Source organism: Dendrobium catenatum, unplaced genomic scaffold (genome assembly GCF_001605985.2).
Source record: "Dendrobium catenatum unplaced genomic scaffold, ASM160598v2 fragScaff_scaffold_1520, whole genome shotgun sequence".
Classification (NCBI taxonomy): Eukaryota; Viridiplantae; Streptophyta; class Magnoliopsida; order Asparagales; family Orchidaceae; genus Dendrobium; species Dendrobium catenatum.
In genome coordinates, this window is record NW_021319982.1 from 1383435 (window position 1) to 1405710 (window position 22276).

Consider the following 22276-nt stretch of genomic DNA (forward strand, 5'->3'; position numbering starts at 1 on the left):
CACAAGCATAAAATATATTTGAAATTTATATATAACTTGTGAAATCTAAATATCACCATATTTTTTTTATATCCACACAAAACTATGATTTTGCTGAACATAATTGAGCAATACTTTATGTGTTTGGTTCATAAAAATTTGTTGGATTGGAATTAATTATTAAGTTGAACACAATCTAAAAAGCAAATATATTTTTTAACAGCTCTATAAGTTCTTAATGATACCTTCAAATGAAATGATAGATTTTGCTGAATATGTGCGTTCATAAAATATTTATCCTATTTATTTAAGGTTTTATTTTAAACAATTTTTTTCTTCATTAAAAATTTGAATTTATCCCAAACAAAGACTAAGGTTTTGGCTTTATTTAAAACAACTTTTTTAGTACAAAATTTTTTTGAATTAAAATATTTTCAATGAAAAAATTGTTTTAGAAAACAATAAAGAGATTATCCCAAATAAAATCATTGTCTAGGTTTGGAAAAATTATTGCGTCCTCCCACCTGACGTAGAGATACGTCCTCCCATCACCAAAAAATTCGATTTTTGCTCGGTATTGCTAGGTATTATTTGGCAATAACAAGGAATATCATCATGTGAAGACCAATACCGAATTATACCGAGCTATACCGAGCAATACAAAAAAATACATAATTTTTCTAGGAAGAACTAGGTATTTTTTTGTATTGCTCGATATAACTCGGTATTGATCTTCACATGATGATATTCCTCGTTATTGTTTGGTATTGCTCGGCATTTCTCGTTTTTTAGCGCGATTTTAGCTCTGGGAGGACGTATTTCTACGTCAGGTGGGAGGACGCAATAATTTTTCCTAGGTTTGGGATGACTTTCTTACCGCTTCTTAGAGCAGCTTTCTAGTATAAAATTTTTATTTTTATACTAGAAAGTTACTCTAATAAGTAATAAGAAAGTCATTCCAAACGAAACTTAAATTAAGCAAAATCATCTAGGAACAAGTTCATATGCTTATAGAGAGATCCTATACACCAACTAATTTCACTAATTTTACAACCCAACCATTTCCCCCACATAATTTCATATTCATAGAGAGGGGAAGGAGCAGAAGAAAGTATTCATGATATTCCCTAAACCCTAAATATTAACGGCATTAGCATCAGCAATAGCTTGGCCGATCATAATTTGGAGGCAGGGATGGGCACTTCTCATTCATGCGTGGGTAAGGCTGAATCGTGTTGTAATCTGGCAATTCCATCCTATATTTTCCCTTTATCTGACAGAAGGGAAGCTTCACAGAGTCTTCTTTATTGCACCACTCTGGCAGCCGGCTTGAATTGCTTTCAAAGAAATTTAGGGTATACGCATCTTTTATCTGTGGTATAATGAGATATATATTTATCAGTAAGAAGCTTTCATTTGATTATGCAAAAATAACTGTAGAAGTGGACTCTTACACAAAGAGATGATTTTTATGTGTGATGATTGGAGTTTAGTTATAAATTCTAAAATTAAGCAATAAGAGCGCATTTGAGAAAGGTGATCTATTAACAAATTGCACTAAATAATAAAAATAACAACATCAAGCATTTATCCTATTACGAGAGATCTGATTACATAAATCATTTTTCTCCATTGTCTTATTAAGAGTCAAATTCGTAGAGCTATAACAGATAATATCCCGATGGTTAAAAATTTGAGCTATTGTCAAATTTTATGAGGTTTTACATGCATGCCAATAAACAATATCACAGATGTCTCTAAAATTCAATTTTTTTTTGTTGAGAAATTATTGTGCGGTCACTAGATGTTAGCACACCTTAACGTGTGCCAGCGACACAACTAACCGAAGGAAATCATTCCTCACGATCGTCTACCATCAGTGCAGAGAGTCGCCGTCCACCGCTGCTATGGCAGCCTTCTCTCTGCAGCATAACAAACTGTCTCCAACCAAGCTTATATATGCATTGTTTCCTGTACAAACAAAATGATATGAAAATACTCTACTGAGCTTTGGTCACCTCCTATGTTCTTCCTTTCTATCTGTTTATCTCTTCTTTGAAGATCTTTCTTCATGGTATCAGAGCAGTGATACTGGGTCTCTCTGCTCAATCTGCTGGCAATGGCGGAAACAGAGCAAAATTCGTCCTCTCAGTCGAGGACGACATCTACCCTGATCTCTTCCATCACAAACACCGTCATTCCTCCATCCTTAAAGTTTCTGATGTCCAATCTCAAAAACATCGTTCACACTCACCTTACTATAGACAACTACCCTATATGGAGGCTCCAGATTTATCAAGCCTTCGCCGCAAATGGTTTTGAAGGCTACATCACAGGCTCGCTGCCCTGTCCTCCAGCTTCCTGCAATGAAGCAGATCTCAAGCTCTGGACTCTAGTGGATCAGAACTTAATATCCGATCTCTTCTCCACTATCTCAGCCTCTGTACTCCCATATATTCTACACCTGCGATCATCCCATGAGATTTGGAATGCTCTTGAACTACGCCTGCAGCCGACGAACAGGTCCCGAGTTCTGCAGCTCAAAAACGAACTGCACACAGTACAGATGAAAGATCAAACCATCTCTCAATATCTAGCAAAAATCAAATCCATAGTGGACAGCATTGCCGCAGCTGGAAGCCACATCGAAACAGAAGATATAATCCTCTACACGCTCAAGGGTCTACCAGCATCCTACAATCCGTTCAAGGCAGCCATACGAATCTCCCCGCAGCCCATCACTCTAGAATCACTCTACTCACTGTTAAGTAGTGAAGAGATCAATCTCCAGACCGAGCTGCATCAAGAAATCAACACAACTTCGAACCATCAGGCACTCTACTCATCCGCCGCGGAAGAGGCAGATCAAACAATTCCAGAGGAAACAGAGGAAGAGGAGCTCCATTCAATCCCAACAATGCAGCTTCCCGAACAACTCCCTCCGCTGCCAAATCTACAGATTGCCCTCTGTGTCAAATCTGCGGTAAAACTGGACACACTGCAGCTGTCTGTTGGCACCGATTCAACTCTTCTTACAATCCATCGTCAGCGCCCAACCGTGCTCTACTCACTCAAATGCCAACACAGACATCAACCACTACCTCCGACTGGGTATTAGACTCCGGAGCGTCTACGCATTTAACTCCGGACATCGCCAATCTGCAATATCCTACGCCTTACAATGGTCAGGACACAATCTCTACAACAAGTGGAACATCCCTTCCTATTCATCACTATGGCGCCGGCATCCTCCCACTCCCAGACTCTACCCGTAAGCTTAAACTTCAAAATTTGCTTCACGTACCCTCCTTAGCTCACAATCTTCTCTCTATTTCAAAACTGACTAAAGACAATAACTGTTCTATTTCATTTGACTATTCCGGTTTCATTCTCAAGGATCTCCAGGATCACAAAATCCTTCTCCATGGGCGTAATCAAGATGGCATCTACACAATCCATCTTCCTGCATCCAACCAAAGTCACGCACTCTCCACCAAGCGCAACTCCACAGCCCTCTGGCATGCTCGTCTTGGACATCCTCATCTCCAATCGATGGCCAAATTATCTAGTTTTTTAAATTCCAGCTTTAAGGTAGCAGATTTTCATTGCACTTCTTGTAAAGTGGCTAAAAGCCACAAGTTATCTTTTCCCAAATCAGCAAACTATGTAACTGCACCATTTAGTTTAATACACATAGATGTTTGGGGTCCCTCACCGACTCCCTCTCTCTCGGGTTTTCGTTACTACGTTGTTTTCATTGACGCCTATGCACACTTATGCTGGCTTTACCTCATGACCACCAAAAATGAAACTAACATCAAATTCCAGCAATTCTACCATTTAATTAACACACAATTCAATGAAAAATAAAATGTTTAAGATCAGATGCCGGAGGCGAGTACACCAGCCTTGACTTCAAAAACTTTCTCCTTAATCATGGGATTCGCCATGAGTTTAGCTGCCCCTACACACCGGAGCAAAACGGTGTGTCGGAGAGAAAACACCGTCACCTCCTCGAAACAACTCGCACACTGCTCCACGACTATTCTCTTTCGGGCTGCCTACTGGGCTGAAGCTGTCCAAACAGCCAATTATCTTATCAATAGACATCCAACCTCCTCACTTAACTACTCTATACCCTATCAGCTCTTACACAACAAGCCTCCAACGTTCGATCATCTCAGAGTATTTGGTTGCTTATGTTTTCCCTGGTTAAAACCTCAAACCTCCAACAAACTTGAACCGAGGTCTCAACCGTGCATATTCCTCGGTTATTCCAGCTCTCATAAAGGCTATAGATGTTACAACCCCTCAAATCAAAAACTTCACATCTCCCGACATGTTACCTTTGATGAGCATCAATTTCCATTCACCAAAACCATATCAGCCCCTATACCCTCCACCCCTACAGCCACACCTCCCCTCTTACTAATTCCTACATATGTACCTCCTCAACTAACTACATCAAAGACCATCACACCTCATACCACCCATTCTATTCCCACACCCAACGAACCAATTTCTATCCAACCTCCTTCCACTTCACCTCATCCCATTCCTTCCACCACTTCAAATCCAACAATTCCCGCACCCACTCATCCAATGCTCACTCGACGTCAAACAGGCCATCTCAAACCCAAGAAGGTATTTGATTTACTTGCTGTACAGGATTCTCAGTCCTCTCCTACCAGCTACAAGGCAGCATTGCAACTTCCTCAGTGGCGCAAGGCCATGTCTGAAGAATTCATGGCGCTTCAGCGACAAGGCACCTGGCAGCTCACTCCGCTACCTCCCAATACTCCAGTTCTCGGGTCCAAATGGACCTACCGAACCAAACTCAACCCGGATGGCAGCATTGCTCGCTACAAAGCAAGACTTGTAGCTCAAGGGTTCAAACAACAACACGGTGTAAACTATGAGCAGACCTTCAGTCCAGTGGCTAAAATGCCAACTATTCGTGTCTTACTCACTATCTCCACTCAGCGGGGTTGGCCGATTCATCAACTAGACATCAATAATGCCTTTCTTCACGGTGAGCTTCATGAGGATGTCTACATACTGCAACCACAAGGATTCATAGATCCTAAACTACCTAACCATGTTTGCAAGCTTGTCAAAGCAATCTATGGGCTGAAACAAGCCCCAAGACAATGGTTTCACAAACTAACATCCTTCCTCATTTCCTTCGGCTTTCACTTCAGCAAAGCCGATCCGTCCTTGCTGCTTTACAACAAAAATGGAATCAGCATCTATTTCCTCGCATACGTAAACGACATCCTTCTCACTGGTAATCATCCTCCAACAATGCAGCAACTTCTCAATCAGCTTCAACAAACTTTCAGCCTGAAAAAGATGCAGAACGTCGATCTCTTTCTCGGTATTCAGATTCAGCAAACTGCTCATGGCCTGTTCCTTCATCAGTCGCACTATGCTCGCGAACTCATCCATTCAGCAGGCCTGGACAATTCCAAACCAGTCAGCACCCCAATTTCGGCAAAGTGCCCCAAAATTTCATCCGACACAGCCCCATATGACAACATCACTCAATACCGACAATTAGCTGGATCACTACAATACCTCACGGTAACGAGGCCAGACATTGCCTTCGCTACAAATCTAATCTGCCAGCAGATGCACTGTCCCACTGTGTCGGACTTCAAACGACTAAAACGCCTCCTGCGTTATATCAAGGGGACTCAAACTCACGGCCTGCCGATCACACCCAGTCCATTAATTCTCACAACATTCGCTGATGCTGACTGGGCCTCGAATACCGAAGATCGAAAATCCATCACAGGGTTCTGCTCATATCTTGGATCAACTCTCATATCTTGGAGTGTTAAGAAACAATCAACGGTAGCCAAATCCTCAACGGAGGCGAAATACCGTGCACTTGCAGCAGCTACATCTGATGTAATCTGGCTCAAACGCTTGCTAAATGACTTCTCAGCACCACAGTCAAAACCGACACCAATCTTCTGTGATAACGTCTCGGCGATTGCTCTATCCAATAATCCGATCTTTCACGCCCGGACCAAGCACATCGAAATTGATCATCACTTCATCAGTGATCACATCCAGCGTCAAGCCATTGCAATCACTCACATAAACTCCTTTGATCAACCGGCTGATATCCTCACCAAACCTCTCACCGGCAATCGCTTCGCAAACTTACGCTCCAAATTGACCATCACCAGCTCGGATGATCAATTCGAGGGGGGATGTTAGCATACCTTAACGTGTGCCAGCGACACAACTAACCGGAGGAAATCATTCCTCACGATCGTCTGCCATCAGAGCAGAGAGTCGTCGTCCACCGCTGCTATGGCAGCCTTCTCTCTGCAGCATAACAAACTGTCTCCAACCAAGCTTATATATGCAATGTTTCCTGTACAAATGAAATCAATGGAAATATACTACTGAGCTTTGGTCACCTCTTATGTTCTTCTTCTCTATCTGTTTTCTTCCTCTTTGCAGGTCTTCCTTCAGTATTTACTCTTCGTAGGTTATATCCGCATCACTCGCCTCTCTCCGGCTCACTCCCTTGCCTTCATTCTCATCCTCATAATCTCTAGCTCGCAAAGCATCAGAATAGCAAATGGGGACTACGCAAGTGGTGATATGTTTATCAATTGTTATACTTAGATAGCTGCCTATAATTCTCAACTTCAAAAGGATAAGCTTAAAGGAGTTCCCGCATGGGATAAGATAAGCTACCTTCTACTGCCAAATTATAGCAAAGTTCTCTTCTTAATAGCATTTCAGTTGTAGTCATCTCACTCTTGAGAGATTGGCTTGTGGGCTCCAAAAATTCGCGTCCCAGCCTCTCCGCGGGCCCCTTTCTTTATTTTCGTATCGTCGAGGAGAGTTTTAACGTTTAGGTTCCGAGGAAATTTTCATAAGGCAGATTGGGTTTTGAATAAGACATTACCTAGAGATTTCGCCCTCATTTTGTGAGGACTTTATGATCTGAGTTCAGATTTTCTATAGGCGCAAGCCCCTAGAGTTAATTACCCCTCCCTATTGCGAGAGACAACTTTCGATTAAGGCTAGTCATCAAACAAATACAATATCTAGCATATAGTAGCAACATGTTTAGGTATTTGAAAATTTAATGTTTAAAATTGGAAATTCATCACATTGCACTTAAAATGTATGGTGTGGGGAATGATGATAAACCTGATCAAGATCCCATGATTCTGTCATCCCGGGTCATCATGGTCCTTAATCTACTTAGTTAGAGGACGTAGTCGAGCCAACCTGACAGAATGATCTTTGTCAGTAGTCATGGGTTGCTTTGTCCAAGGATATTTTGTAGACCTGAGGTGCATATTTGCCAAAGGGGATAGATCTTAATCCACCATAGCTAACATAGGGCATTGTGCCCTATCGATCATATCCTACAGGGATTTAGCGTCGTTGGGGAACATACGGGCTCTGACCATAATCATAATTTAATGGTACCATTTGGTGGCAATACAGCCCGGTCAGAGAGTCTCGATTATAATCGTTTACCTGTAATGTCAATTGGCGGCAAAACTACCAGTTAAATGACATGTGTCACGTCCTTACTGGCAAGAGATGATTTGAAAATGAATCCTAGTGATATTCTCAACCAGACATTTGTTCTTTATGAGATGAAGTAATTTTCATATTTGTCCACCTCGGTAAACTATTACGAATAATGGATGAATTTTTATTTTAAGTATTTTAGGTTTTTTATTTTAATTTTAAATATTGGCGTCGTTTGTGAATACATTAAAGTCAATTGAATGTATTTTATGAGAATTTGGATGCATTTAGAATGTTTGGGGCCCTCTCCGGTTAAGATTTTCTGTCAACATGGTCATTATTGGAGTTTTTAGGTAATCTCATTTTATTGGTCAAACCTTGTCAACTATGCCTACTTCTCAACAATTTATTAAGTTCTTCATTAGCATTAGGAATTTATTTGGTAAATCTTTCTTGTAATAGATCTTGAAGGCCTAATATGAACGTATAAAACAAATGTCTTGGTCAGCGCCACGACCGTACATTTGTTTGATTGTTCGAGCTATTTCGACTCCTGTCTATTCACATAAAAGGATCGGACTCGAATTTAAATTCATTTATTGATCTATGTAGCATCCTCAGACATCACGTATGTGCATATATCACGCTTATCCGAGCTCATACGGTTATATAATTTTGAATGCATTTGCAAAATGTGTTTATGTAGTAGTTATATGTATGCAGTGCAACAGATGTACATGACATATTTGCCTGTTAACATACTCGTGTATATAATTGTGTATTTACATATATGCATGTTTGTTGGTATTTTGCATTTGCATGTTGCTTAATCATGTTTGCATGATATGTTGGTATGTAGTGCAGTGGCTTAATGCATAATTATAGTGCATTATATATTTGCATGATATTTTGTATGTTGCAATATGTGTATACTTTACATGCATTCCAAAATATTTATGAAATGTGTATGTTCCTAATGCATTAATGCATGTTTCAATGAATAAGGGAGGGTGGGTTTTGCAATATTCAAACATGATAAATTATGCAAATGATGATCATTTGAAAGATGCATGATGTTCTATTTAGGAGCTTGTGGACGTCTTCTGTCGGCTTGTACAAATGTTGTGGATCCGACGGCGTAATGCGGCACTATGAATTGTTTGCTACTTTTTGCAAACGAGCTATTTTGCGTTGATGGGTCTCATACAGTGATTTGTATATGACATTTAGTGTGACGGGTCTTCTACAGCAGTTTATAGGTGCTTGTGTTTGTCGCAAATCAATCATTTTTTCTTACAGGGGATTAGTGTTTGTTAGATATTCGATTGACGTTGATTGTGAGGACATCTTTGCAATCATTGCATGTTGATCACCATGGCTTGCAGAGGTTTGATATGTTTGCTTGCAAATTGGTGTTGATTGTAAGGAACTTGTTATAGTCATTGTATATCTTCCATGTTTTATTCATGAGCATGTCATTGCTTTTGTTGCAGACTCCTTTAATATGTTTGTAGGGTAGCAGCCATACCCTCAACGTATCTAGCATTATCCTTTCCATATAAGCTAGTGCGTTCATTTGCTTATTATTGTTGACTATCAATGACCTACATCCATCACTAACCTCTTCAGGCATATTGGCTAGTGAGTCGCTGCATTCATTCTATATTAATTTTCAATGTTCACATGGGATGATTCACTTATTTACAAGTCAATATTGTAGGGAGATTGATTTGTCTGTTGCATCCTTTTCATACTTTGCTCATGAAAGTGCTATTGTATTCATCGTAAGTTGCTTGTATATGCTGGTAGATATATTATCACATTCCTTGCATATCAACTATTATTGTGCTTGCTTTCATTGTGGCTCTTCCTGTACTTACTTGCAGATAACGTATCATATAGATGACGGATTTCCTGCAATGGCATCGTAGGCGTTTGTATGCATTGCAGATATGTTTTCTCTACATGTAGATGATACATTGTGTGTATATCTACATTCATAAAGGACATGTCATCCTTGCAAAACATCTATTGTTATCGCTTGCAGGGATTAGAGTAATTATTTTTGTGACTGATGTGAGCATTACACCTCAACTATCATCATTTGTATGTAATTACAATATTATTTAGAGATGTTGTACATCTGTTTGCAAGCAAATTATGCATCCCCCTTAATTTCATTGCTTGGAGTTCTATTGAAAATTACAAATCATTTGTTTGCTTATTCTTGCTTGATTTTTGCTCTTTTGCAAGTTATATTTTTATTTTAGGTGTTCATTAAAGTCTAATTCCTAGTTCAATTTAAGCTATCTTCCTTATGGATTTTGCTGAAATCAAGTTCCTACATTTTGTTTAAATCCAGGTCCCCTGTTATTTGTTTAAGTACTATGTGTTTCAGTCTGAATTTTGGCAACCTCCCGACGTATACCCCGTTTAGGGGAAATTTCGGGAGTTAAGCATTCTCACCACGCAAGAGAAAAACTTATATGGTAGTTGTCAGGCTACACCACGGCCATGATCTTCAATCCCACCACGTTAGAGAAAGACGTATTTGAGTCCTCGGGGAGTACCTATTTTACATGCACAGTTTTTTCCCCACATGCATGACGGCATATATACGAGTACTTAAAGTTGTTGTTTCACTTTTTTTTTTTTTTGACAATAATGACAATAATAAAGCTAACTAATGAAATTAGTTAATAATACTAATAATAAAAATGGTTAATAGTAAATAAAGGAAAGCAAAAAAGAAAACGTTGTCGTTGTGATGGAGTGATGCTTAGTTGTTGGGGAAGAGGAAAGTAAAGCAGGTGATGGGAGAGGATGTCAGCTTTAGTAGAGGGAATAGAGGGCTTTTGAGGTGGCTTGAGAGGAGTTGTAGGTGGACCAGAGGTAGTTTATTGAATGGGTATTTAGTTTGCTGGTAGGTAGGAGAAAGGGGAGATCGGGTGCTTTGATTCAGCTATGGTAGAGAATAGTTTTGTTTGTGGTGCAGTTCGGCAGAAACAAGAGAAGAGATTGACAGCAACATGCGAGTGCAGGAGTCAGGTGAGAATAGAACAATTGGATCGAACCTAGAGATCGGAAAGGGGCATTCGATCGAAGTAGAGAAGTGGCCGATTGGAATTGACGGACAGTCGGCAGGTTGGAGATTGGTCGTGGGAGACGCCGGCTGGTTCGGCTTGGGTGGAGAGGGTGAGGTCGCTTGAAGGTCAGAAGAGTGAGGGACACATTGGGGTCAGAGGCAGTGGTTTGTGCGCCTGGTTTGAGAGTTGATTGTGGTTGTGATCGTCAATTTGGAGGAAGCTACCTTGAGGGAGTTCAACGCAAGTGCAGGATTGACTTCGTGTATTTGGTAAGGATTGTGAAGAGGGTTGGAAGGCTTGACGAGTATGGATTTGAGTCGATCGGATCTTCCTATAACTGCAAGAAAGAAGGAATCATATATATATATATATATTCTATTTTATGCAGTAAGCTTAAGCACTCACCGTAAACTCTGTGACTTGGATTGATCTGGAAATTGGATCAAAAAGGCCAGCATGCTTGTACATCTGAAGTATAAAAGCCACGCAAGAGGTTGAACTGCCATCAGAATAAATCCAATCATCTTGCTCGGGAATTGCGAGCAGCTTGGCGAAAGAAGAACCCCTCTCCTCCGTCTCTACTATAATATCAGGTAGATCAAGATCCTATTACAAGAAAGAAACTAAACATGATTAATCTCTCTCTAACACATACATAATTAGTAGAAGTAAAACCAAGAACAGGAAAGAAAGCAAAAAATGGCCATAATCATTAAGCAAGGGCGTTGAAGCAAACATCTTAAGGACCTTCTAAAACAATTTACAATACTGAGAAGCTCCATAGAAACTTCAGAATCAGCCAAGATAAAAAGCATAAATGCTAGGAGAGCATGCCCCTCTAAGCGAGCTATTATCCTGTGTGGACACCGGACAGTTCTCCCGTCCGGTTACGCGCTCGGTACCAAATGCGGTACATTTTTTAGATGATGTGACGTATTTTTATTGGTCTCCGGATGCTCCGGACTCCGCACCGAATAAAAATTCCCTCACTAAAAGGTTAGCCTGCCACAGGGATATTGTCTCTGGTAAGAAACCTCTAACAATCGAGTCAACTGCACTGATCTCTACAAAATTCTAAGTGATTAGTGTACAATGAATGAAAAGTACTTAGATACAACTGAGAGTAAAGTAGCTGGAGTTGCTCGATTGCACCTGTGATGCATATATACTATATAAAAGCGAAATGACATTTTTTGTTTGGCAGAACCTATTTTAGAGCTCCTTTATCAACCCAAAAGGAAAGAATGGCCTCATTCATTATTTCTTCTTTAAGATTTTAATGGATGAAAATTTACTAAAAGAGAAATATAATTATTGTAAATTTGGTTAAAAAAGATTTACAAATATTGAGATTTGTCATTGAGCATAAAAAAGTTGATATAAGAACATGTGATGAGAAATATTTTTAAATACATAATATATTAATTTCAATTTTATGTATATAAAATTTCAAATTTTGATAATAAATAAATATTTTTTATTAAAATATTTTTCTTACAAAATTTCAAGTACTATAATGAATGATTGTCTCTGCATGGAAGAATAGCGGCTTAATGCTTTAATAGAGCTCCAGGGTGGTGTAGTTAGTGCAAAATAGACTTTAACCTTATTTCACATTTTCTAGAATATGTTTCAAGCCAGAAAACATGTTGTGTATGATTTTCAATCCAAGTTCTTAAGCCTATGTATGTGATAAAGAACTTAATATTTCTACACCAAAATCTTTTTTAGCTATCTAATATAGGGCTAAACCCAATACTCTATTAACAAATTTGTATCTAATACACTAATGGTCAAACTCATTTTCATTCTAAAAACTTAAATGAAAAAACTTAAGCCTCTCTGTGGAGGTCAATCACTTGAAATTTCTATGTTAACACATTTTTCTAATATCTGATGTGGAGCTTAAACCCAATACTCTCACATGCCATAATTAATAGGTTCTCCGTTCTCACCATAATTTTGGGTTTGTTTATTTCCATAAAGTGTGGGTAGAAAGTTTTCATTCAAGCACCATCCGACTGTTGGAAAGAAGCTTTGCATAAAGAAAAAGAGGGGAAAGCCGAATCAACCAAGTCCTTAGTTTCTACAACTCTATATTATGATCTCCAGTTTGTGGATTAACTTCTATTCTACTGACTTTGTAAGATATCTAACAACAATTCATGCCAACTTCAATTAATTTAATTTTCCATTATTCTTATCAACGGAAGGTAACTGTTTGTCTTTAATGAATATTCATTTTTTACATCCACAATGCATTTATTAACTTTGTATGAGAAAACCCTAGAGCTTGATTTTTCATGCATCCATCTAGAGCTTGCAGGAAAAAGGTAGAGCATTTGTAATGATAGAGGCAAAAGAATTTCATTATAAAAACACATGCATATCATTATGAAAATGTCAAACAGCCACGTATTCTATGGAACACGATAACAACAAATAAACAGAGAATCAAACCTCAGTGCCAAGTCTTTTGTTCAGGGCTTCATTCCACAAATTAGCAGCATAGTCTGGCATAACTTTGCTCCACAAAATCATACCAGAAGCAACCTACAATAAATAATAACTTAAAATCAACTTTGACCTTTGCTCAGTTTTCTTCACCAAATAAAGTCAAGAAAACTGCACTATTACTGCTTAAGAGTAGCACATAAGCTTCTAGCACTTCATACCGGGTAACCAAATGGCAGACCAAAATATCTTGGTTAACAGATGACTCTCAGCATGTTAACAATGCAAGTTTATATCAATCTTCAACTTGGACATCCCAATCTTAACAATTCTTTAAGCCCAATATTTTATAAAGAAATACACGGAACTCCATGAAAAAAAAAGAAATCAAGATAACGTAAAGGCAACTGTCAGTGCATGCTATAGATACCCACAAGGGTTGTCCCCACAATGCACATGCATCAAAAATCTAATTCTGTTATGAGATTTGATAATTCTTCCTTCACCATTCATTTAAAATTATGAAACTATCAACGTGATAAGAGGATACCAACATCAAGTTGCGCAAACATGGCAGAAAATAGTAGTATATAATAAAATAAGTTTGACAGAATAGAATAGTTAAAGCAGTATCAAAATGCAGTGATGTCTAAGAGCAGCAATATACTCTAGTCACATTTTTTCTGCCAACTTATAAATCTCTCAGCGACCATCTTCATCCTTATGTATGTACGAAATTGGTCGAAAAGCCAAAAACAGAGACTAAGATGCACAAGTAATTACTATACCAACTGTGCATCCAATGGTGGTGGGTAGTTCCCACTTGTAGTATCTATCCAGCTAAAGATCATATTATGGTACCCATATGGCTTTCCATCCAGGCTTCTAGCATACTCCCAAGCTGCACTATTGTTGAATTTGGCTCGAAGATTTGGATGCAAAGGAAGCAATGCAATGTGAGGATCTGAGTCATCTTTGTTCAATTCGAAGCTCCACCACTCCTCCCATGGCAATATAGCAATGATATCTTCTCCCTTTAAACAAATTGTAAACGTCAGTTCATAATAATAAATTGCATCAGGTGAAAAGTTCTGAAAAAATCAATCAAGTGCCACTTCGTCAAACCCCTAACAGAAAAGTAAAGGCAAAGATACGTTCAAGATAAAAACTAATATCAAATTATGGTGGCTATACATAATCACTTTTTTGAAAAGACTTGTTAACTTTCTTTAGATTTAACTTCAGATAGTCAGTCCAATAGCTTCTTATCTTATATTGCTACCAGACCACACAAGATTTGCTCCCTTTCGTTTAACCCTTGCACTATATCCAAATTCACAAAATAAATTAGCCATAACCTATCTTCAATATAACAAACTCATGTTATTTTCTTGATTCTCTTCTTTGGTTTAATTTTTCATTTTATCCTAAGGAAATTCTTTCTTACATTAAATACATTAGACAGCGTATCTTCGATGCATCTACCTAAAGTATTTTTTGGCAAATTGTATATTATGATCTAAGCAATTTTCAAGCACTAAAAAAAAAGAGTTGACTAAGATTTTTTGGATGTTTGTTTATGCTTGTTACAAAAAGGATTATGACATTGTAAACAAGAAGAAATGGCCATTGCATATTAAAGTTTTCTTCTTTGTTGTAAATTCTACTTGTTTCCAAGTGTGGTGCTTGAGGAAGAATAAATAGAATTATGCTGGCCTAGCCATTTGATTCTAAACTCTTTTCCTATCTTTAACCTCTTCTCTATTATTACTTCTCGGTTGTGCTTTGTAGTTGAAATTATTCATATCTTCTACATATTTGAATGTCAATGTAGCATGGATTCTTAAACATTATAGGGAATTATGATATCATATCTTGTGACTTGAAAATATATCGTGAGAAATTTAATACTTATTTTACATCAAACTATATTTCTTTTTCTCATCAATAGCAGTGGATTATTGATTGTGACAAATAACAGTTTTTCTTGCAAATATTTGAATATTTTATTTAGCATAATATTGCGTGCTGCATCAGCATTATAATGGTTGCATTGTTTTTTTTTTTTTTTAATAATTTTCTTCTCATTGCATTAGTTTATATTTCAGAAATCGTAGACCTTGGTATATCCTACATACCGTAAAGAAACAAAACAATAAGAAATAAATAATTGGATGCATATTGCAGGTAATATAATAATTAGAATAAAACTATATTTTTCAATAAAATTAAAAAAGGAGCAATGATGATGCAAGCCAAGGACCTTTCCTTCAAAGTTAACTAGAACAAGATGAAACCTCAATTTGTGGACAAATAGAAGTTTAACTTTTAGGTCTCTTCATAAAGATTATGCTGCTTTTCCATTGAGCTTAGACTAACACGGCAGACATGAACACTTGAGTAACTCTTTCCAGAATTTGACAGTTGCATTTTTCCAAGTTCCAACTAAAGTAAACAAATGGGTTATTCAGTCCTGTCCTATTAGAATACATTATAATGGGTGAATAACTGATCAAGATTATGATGATATTGAAAGAAGAACATTATTAGAAGAGTTAGAAGCAAAATCGGGCTCGGAAAATTCTTTGCAAGCTGAAACATAAGAAATACAAAGTTGGCGGCCAGCATTGGTTATGTCTAACCTTGTCATTTGCATGCCCAGACTCTGCAACCCATAACTTTCCTTCAGAATCCTTTAGGCAAACAGCAGAATGACCACCGTATGCACCAGTTACCCACTTTTCCAGGGTCTCAAAACCACCCCATCTTCCACGAATTTTAGATAAAACTAAGAAATCTCCTGAATGGATGTCATCAACATTGATGCTAGAAAACCATGGTTCTGGGCGTTCCTCAAACTTTGCTCCCATGTGTTTCTTCAAAAAATTAACATTTGAGTTCTCACCCCATCCAGTATTTGTAAACAAGGGAAAAACATCCCACAGAGCGCGGAGAGTTCCTAGCATCCCTGATTTCATGAGGAAGATTGATACTCCATGATGCTTCACCTGATTTCATATAACATTAGCAATACACCATACAATAATAAAGGAATAGTTGTTTGGAAACTTACATATTCATATTCAGCTTCTCCTTCCCATTCATGAAATTCAATTGTATGCTCTCGAGACAAGAAATAGTAATCCCATGTAAGGTGGAATGGAGTTGCAAAGGCATAAAGATCCAAACAAGTCCAACTGTGGGCATTACTAACCTGGACAGAGCCAAAAAAAGTGGAAAAGAGTAGGTTACAACTAGATACAATTAGAGTATATCAAATGCATATACATAAATGTGTGCGCAGACAATTTTTTCTACTTGCGAACATAATCATTTGTATAAACAAGATATTAATAATAAATAATTTGTTCTTGGCGAAGAGGCTACCACATTGGCGTCTTCATTGAATGCGAGGATAGCATCTAGGGCAAATTTAAAAAAAATAAATAAATAAATAAAATCTATCTCTGCCGATGCAACGCCACTCATACACGCGCCATACGCGCCGTATCCCCGCCATCCCGCACCACTCCCTTCCCTCCATCTTCCGCCACACCGGAAGACTCTCGATTATCCCCTCACTCACACACTTTCCTCCCTACCCAAGTTTCGAAACCCTCGATGATACAGAAACGAGGAAGTCAGGGAGTGAGCTAGTACAGAAGGCCTCTACGAGGCCAGCGGAGATGACGGAAGAGGATTTTGTGAGCGCACTTGACACCCTCAACGGCATCGTAGCGAACAGGTTTTGATGGTCGCTTGCTGAAGTAGGCGTCGACGAATCCATTGGCGTGTGAAGAAGAAGCAAGTTGCACAGTAACTCGCTTGGAAGAAGGCATCGGCGGGTACAACGCATGCCCTGCGAATTTAGGTTCAATCCTCTTAAGGGGGTTGCTTGGTTTCAAAGAAGAAATGGTATAAATGTTTAATTTATGTTTGAAATAAATTAAACATAGTGTAAATTTTTAATGAATTTGAAATTATATATATATTTGGAATTCTTTTAATTTAGGGGGTTTCCAAATACAACATAATTTTATTACCCCTACCGCCAGCGTCAACCATCACCGTTGTTGATCACCACCAATCATATTTTATATTTGTTGCGTGCGAGAATATACGCGTCGGTAGAGTTTGTAAATTCGCGTCCTAGCGTTGTACGAGTATTACGCACACAAACAGAAAAGAAAATGTTAACACCAGGAGTTTTTACGTGGAAAATCCAAAAAGGGAAAAAACCACAGGGCCTCGCCCAGTTGCAAAATTCCACTAGTGTTTTCGTAAATTACAAATGGCGGATTTCGTCCCACAAGTTGGGATAATCCAAGTACAATTCGTTCCTTCCACAAAATTTACAAAATTCTGTGAATTCCTGGCATTTCCTGAAAATCCGACAGAGTTCCGGCGTCTTCAGGCTGCAGGAAAAATTCCGGCAGTGGTCGAGGAGGTGAGGAATCTCCTTTTCCCCTTTCTCCTCTTCTTCTTCTCTCTCTTCCCTTCTCTCTCTTCACTTGAGTCCCCTTGGTGTAGAGTGTGAATTTGAAATTATTTATATATATATGGAATTCTTTTAATTTAGGTGATTTTCAAATACAATAGAATTTTATTATCACTACCGCCAGCGTCAACCATCACCGTTGTTGATCACCACCAATCATATTTTATATTGTATTTATTTTATTTCAAGTAAAAATAAAAATATGTGTTTATTTTACACTCATGCAAACAATTTTAAAACATTTCAAATACATTGCATTATTTTTACATCATATTTCTTTTACACTGCATTACTGTTTCAATCAACTAAATAGCTCGTAAAATCCTCATTTACTAAATCCAAGATTAAGTAAAATAATGGAGAAAAGACATTTTAATCATATCCAGAATTTAAGGTTATCATTTTGATTGTTTTACAGTATTTAAGTTAAAATTGTCATTAAGTTAAATATAGGTGTAAGTGAGTCAAGTCGGCTCCTGAATTAGCTTGAACTTGATTTGCTAATGAGCTTGTGAGTCGAGCTTTTCAAGCCAAACATTCGAGTACTTGCTTAAATTTGAGCTCGAGTTTGAGCTTGCCCTGACTCATTTAACATTAACGCATCGGTATTCATATTAGCCTAATTAATTATTTTTTATCTAGATTTAAAATAAGCTTAAGTATGAATTAATCTCGAGCTTGCTTATGAAGCTCTAGCAGTCAAGACAATCATTTTAATTTAAAATTTTTTATTTTTGTTATTTGATTTAATTTAATTTAAAGTTAGATCATGGAGTTGTAGCCCTCCATCATGAGTAATTATTGTGTCGGGACACCGAACGCGTTTAGAGACCAATAACAAAGCGTCACGTCACTTGGGTGCTCGGTACCGAGTACTCTGTATTTGTCCGAATTTCCAATTTTTTGTCCGGACGTAATAACTTTTCCTCCATCACATGGCAATTTTACCATGCCCCACACCCCCTATGGAAGCCCCAAAAACTTGTTTTAAAACATTGCAATTTACTTATATGGCATTTGATGACAATGGTGAGACTAACCAATTGAATCATTACTATCCAAATAGATCAATTTAATATGCATAACTACTCTAAGGTAGACAACTCAATAGGATAAGTTTGTATATAAAGTTGAAAATCATTAACTTATGTTTAAGCATGAATTTAACAATAACTTAGGCTTTGTTTGAGACGACTTTCTTACTGCTTCTTAAAGCAGCTTCTTAGTACAAAATTTTTTATTTTTTTACTAAAAAATTATTTTAAGAAGCGGTAAAAAAGTTGTCTCAAACGAAACCTTAGACTTCTTTTGAAACAACTTTTGATGATAAATTTTTTGTTGATTATAAAAAATTTTGTACTAAAGAAATAAATTACTGTAGAAAATAAAAAAAAAGCAGACCCAAAAAAAGTCGGATCCATTATTAACAAAGGCTCAATAAAATGATCAGTTATGATTCAACTCTTTTGATTTAAAAAAAAAAAGAAAAAAAGTTAACTTTCCTAATAGTGAAACAAATTGCACGTTTAAAATAAATCTTCCTGTGATGATCACTGACTTGGCCAATTGATTTTATTTTTAAATCGCCCCCAAAAAGTAGGCGACATCTAAATCACCCGCTATGCAAGATTTCATAAAATGAGAAATTATTTCATGTGGAATCTAGAGAAAGAACCCTCCTGATTGTGTATATGATATGTACACTCACAGTTCGAACGGTTCTTCCTGTTCGAACTTCACACGGAATAATTTCTCTAGAAATATTCTCGAGAAATATCCACCCATGGAGGCAACATGAACCTTGTAAATTGTTCCCGATAGGATCTCCCCGGCTCCCCCGCCTACTTAATACTGTTTTTTAGAAAGCAGAAGCTGTTTCAAACCAGAGAAATTATTATGTGCAGATATCAGACGATCCGGAGATCAAGCAAAATGTGTCACGTCACACGATACATAGCGGTACAAAGCACCAATATATAGCAAAAAATTATGTGGCATGCTCTGTTTGGTCTCCGAATGCTGCATGGACTCCACACATAATGATTTTTCCCCAAACGAAGCAAAAACTAGGAAGGATGCTGCTTTCTAAACCTGGCCTAAGGAAGATCATTCTAACGACTAGATACAAGGAAAATTAATAGGACAGTAACCTAACATAAAAGTTAATCTAAATAATGACAAAGCTACTCCCCATCATCACCTAAGAAGACAATTACATTAAAAGTTGAAACCAAACACGTAATTTATATTCATCAAACTACTCACGGGCAACATCCACAAGCTTCTCACAGTCGGCACTCACAAGAATCAAACGAAATTTCAGGAAAACCAAAATTTCAAGAAAATTTCGCGAAAAAAAGTTGAAACCGTTGCGGCGATGCAAATTTCCTGCAACGCGTACTGAAATCATTTCTATCACAAAGAAATATCCACAAAAATCAAGTCCTGATTCAACCAATTCATACAAAACCTAATCAGGAACTAACCTTTAGATGGAGGGTACCTCCCCCGTAGGGCGACTTGCTCTTATTGTGAAACTCCATCCACGCGCTATTGTTATAGAAACAGGCGCCCTTCCATTGGAGGCTGTTTTCCGGAGATGATACAGTGCCGACGAAGGTCGGCAGGAGATCGACAGCGCTGTAGACTGAGCTGAGGATGGGTCTTAAGGCCGAGAAAGGGAGCAGCGGGAGGATATCCAAGGTTCGAAATGGGAGTTTCCATGGTCCGTCCCAATCGTTGGAATAGAGGTGGAAGAAGAGGAGAGAGAGTAGGAGGAAGAGGAGGAGGAGAAGAAAGCGAGTAGCCATGGGAGAAGTGGGAGACGGAGGAAAAGTGGACAGAAGCAGTAAAGCTGTGACTGTGAGCATCTTTTTTTTAGTTGATCTAGTTTAATTATAATTTTTTAGATATTATTAATTAACGTGTTTGAATTTCTGCCCTCGATTTGTGAATCAACGGTCCTCAAATCATCAATTTTTTTAGAGTGACAACGTATAATTTTATTAAGGAATATATAGGATGTTAGATATGTAAATAACATGATATAAAATGATATGCATACAAATCCTCATTTATTAATTATTATTTTTTAATGTGATTAAATTAGAGTTCATGATAAAGAGACCAATCCTTTAAGCCTCTCATTCACACAAATTATATTTTTATTTATTCAATTTGATATTTTTCTAAATTGTATCATGAAAAAAAATTATATAAATTAATTTTTAAATTAAAAATTATTATGCTAGCAATTTATAACCTATAAAAATTATTATGATATCATTACGGGAATATAGAAATAAAGGTAGAGATAAATCTTTTTGAAATATAATCATATAAATTTATATGGTACTTCTTATAAATACATCAATAATTTTTAAGTTATAAAGTGAATACTATAGCAATGATGTGTCATCTAACATCGTACTGATCAGGTTGAATTGAAAACTCTTACAAAATTGAATTTATGATATATAAATTTTGATTTTTACAAACTTGCAGACGAATAGAATGTCTCAATAAGATGAACTCGCTGACAACAAAAGTGATATACATGAAATCCAAATGAGCTCAAATCAAACTGTTGAAGCATAATTAGAAACTTTGAAACTTTGATTGGAAGACAACGATCTTAAAATCTCAAATATTTATAGTCAAATCAAACATCTCGATCAAATAAAACCAATTAGTTTAAGATTGTTTAATTCTCACATCATTAAGACAGCTAAATATTGAATGGACAATATATAATCAAGGGAATCAATACGAGCCATCTGATAGAGTATTTTAAATTTTGGCTATATTTATGGGCATATTAATCTCAAAAATTTATAAATAGATTCTCACTTCCTAGGTGAGAGATGAGTTGGAGATTGGATTTTGACTCGATATTTAAAGGATCCTAGAGGCTTTAAGAGTATCGGATCTTCACTCGAGCACCGCTGCCAAACCACTGAATGACCGTCGTCATGGGCGGATCCCCATTGACTTGAGGGGGGGCAAATGTCCCCCCTCGAAAATTTTTTAAAATTTTTTAAAGGAAATGGTTTGGAATATTTTGGATATTTTAGGTATTTTTCCCCCTCTCAAAAAAATTTTTTGCCCTTATTTTATCAATCCTAAGCATCTTTGCCCATCCCCCACCCAAAAAATTTTTTTTGCTCACCCTAAAAAAAAAGCTGGATCCGCCCCTGACCGTCGTCGTTAAGAACTACCCGATTGCCAACATTAGAACATCGACCAACTGCGGCTGTTGGAACATAGCTCTAATGTCTCTTACAATTCTTGCAAGTCGCTCTTATCTATGAGTATATTTAATATTTGTACAAAACTAAGACATTAAACTATTTATCTCTCTATCTCACGGATATTTTAGCACCCAATTATATAGAATATTTCTAAATTGCTTGCATTATATATATATTAACTTTGGAAATTGTTTACACCAGAAATATATGAATTTTATGAGTATAAATGTATTGCCCTTTTTTTATTTCATGAGCATAAAATATTTCCCTTTTTATTTTTGAACATATTTTGTAGCCCATTTTTACATCCTATAAAGCGATAACATACAAATTAAGAGTTAATCAAACATAATTCTGCTGATAATATTTAGCTACCTTTCTGATAATACTTTATTAGGCATATAATTAGTACTTAATTATTTGCTTTTTTGTTAACTAATTTTTTATTATCTAATTTTAATATTATTTCATGATTAATTAATAATTAATTAGAGCAA

The 22276-nt window shown here is 37.1% G+C and overlaps 1 protein-coding gene across 3 annotated transcripts; it reads right to left on the reverse strand.

Annotated features, from left to right (window-relative positions):
- Positions 1-968: 968 nt before the first annotated feature.
- LOC110093632 lies at positions 969-20377 on the reverse strand. 3 transcript variants are annotated; one of them, XM_020818576.2, is made up of 7 exons: positions 20016-20377; positions 16105-16245; positions 15674-16039; positions 13820-14065; positions 13038-13130; positions 10983-11183; positions 969-1351 (listed from the first exon to the last, which is right to left on the reverse strand). In XM_020818576.2, the coding sequence occupies exons 1-7, from the start codon at positions 20337-20339 to the stop codon at positions 1136-1138; spliced, it is 1587 nt and encodes a 528-aa protein (XP_020674235.1). In that variant the 5' UTR covers positions 20340-20377; the 3' UTR covers positions 969-1135. The 3 variants fall into 3 exon arrangements, with proteins under 3 accessions (XP_020674235.1, XP_020674236.2, XP_028556255.1); XM_020818577.2 differs by lacking the exon at positions 20016-20377 and adding an exon at positions 16419-16472; XM_028700422.1 differs by lacking the exon at positions 13820-14065.
- Between the last annotated feature and the right edge of the window lie 1899 nt (positions 20378-22276).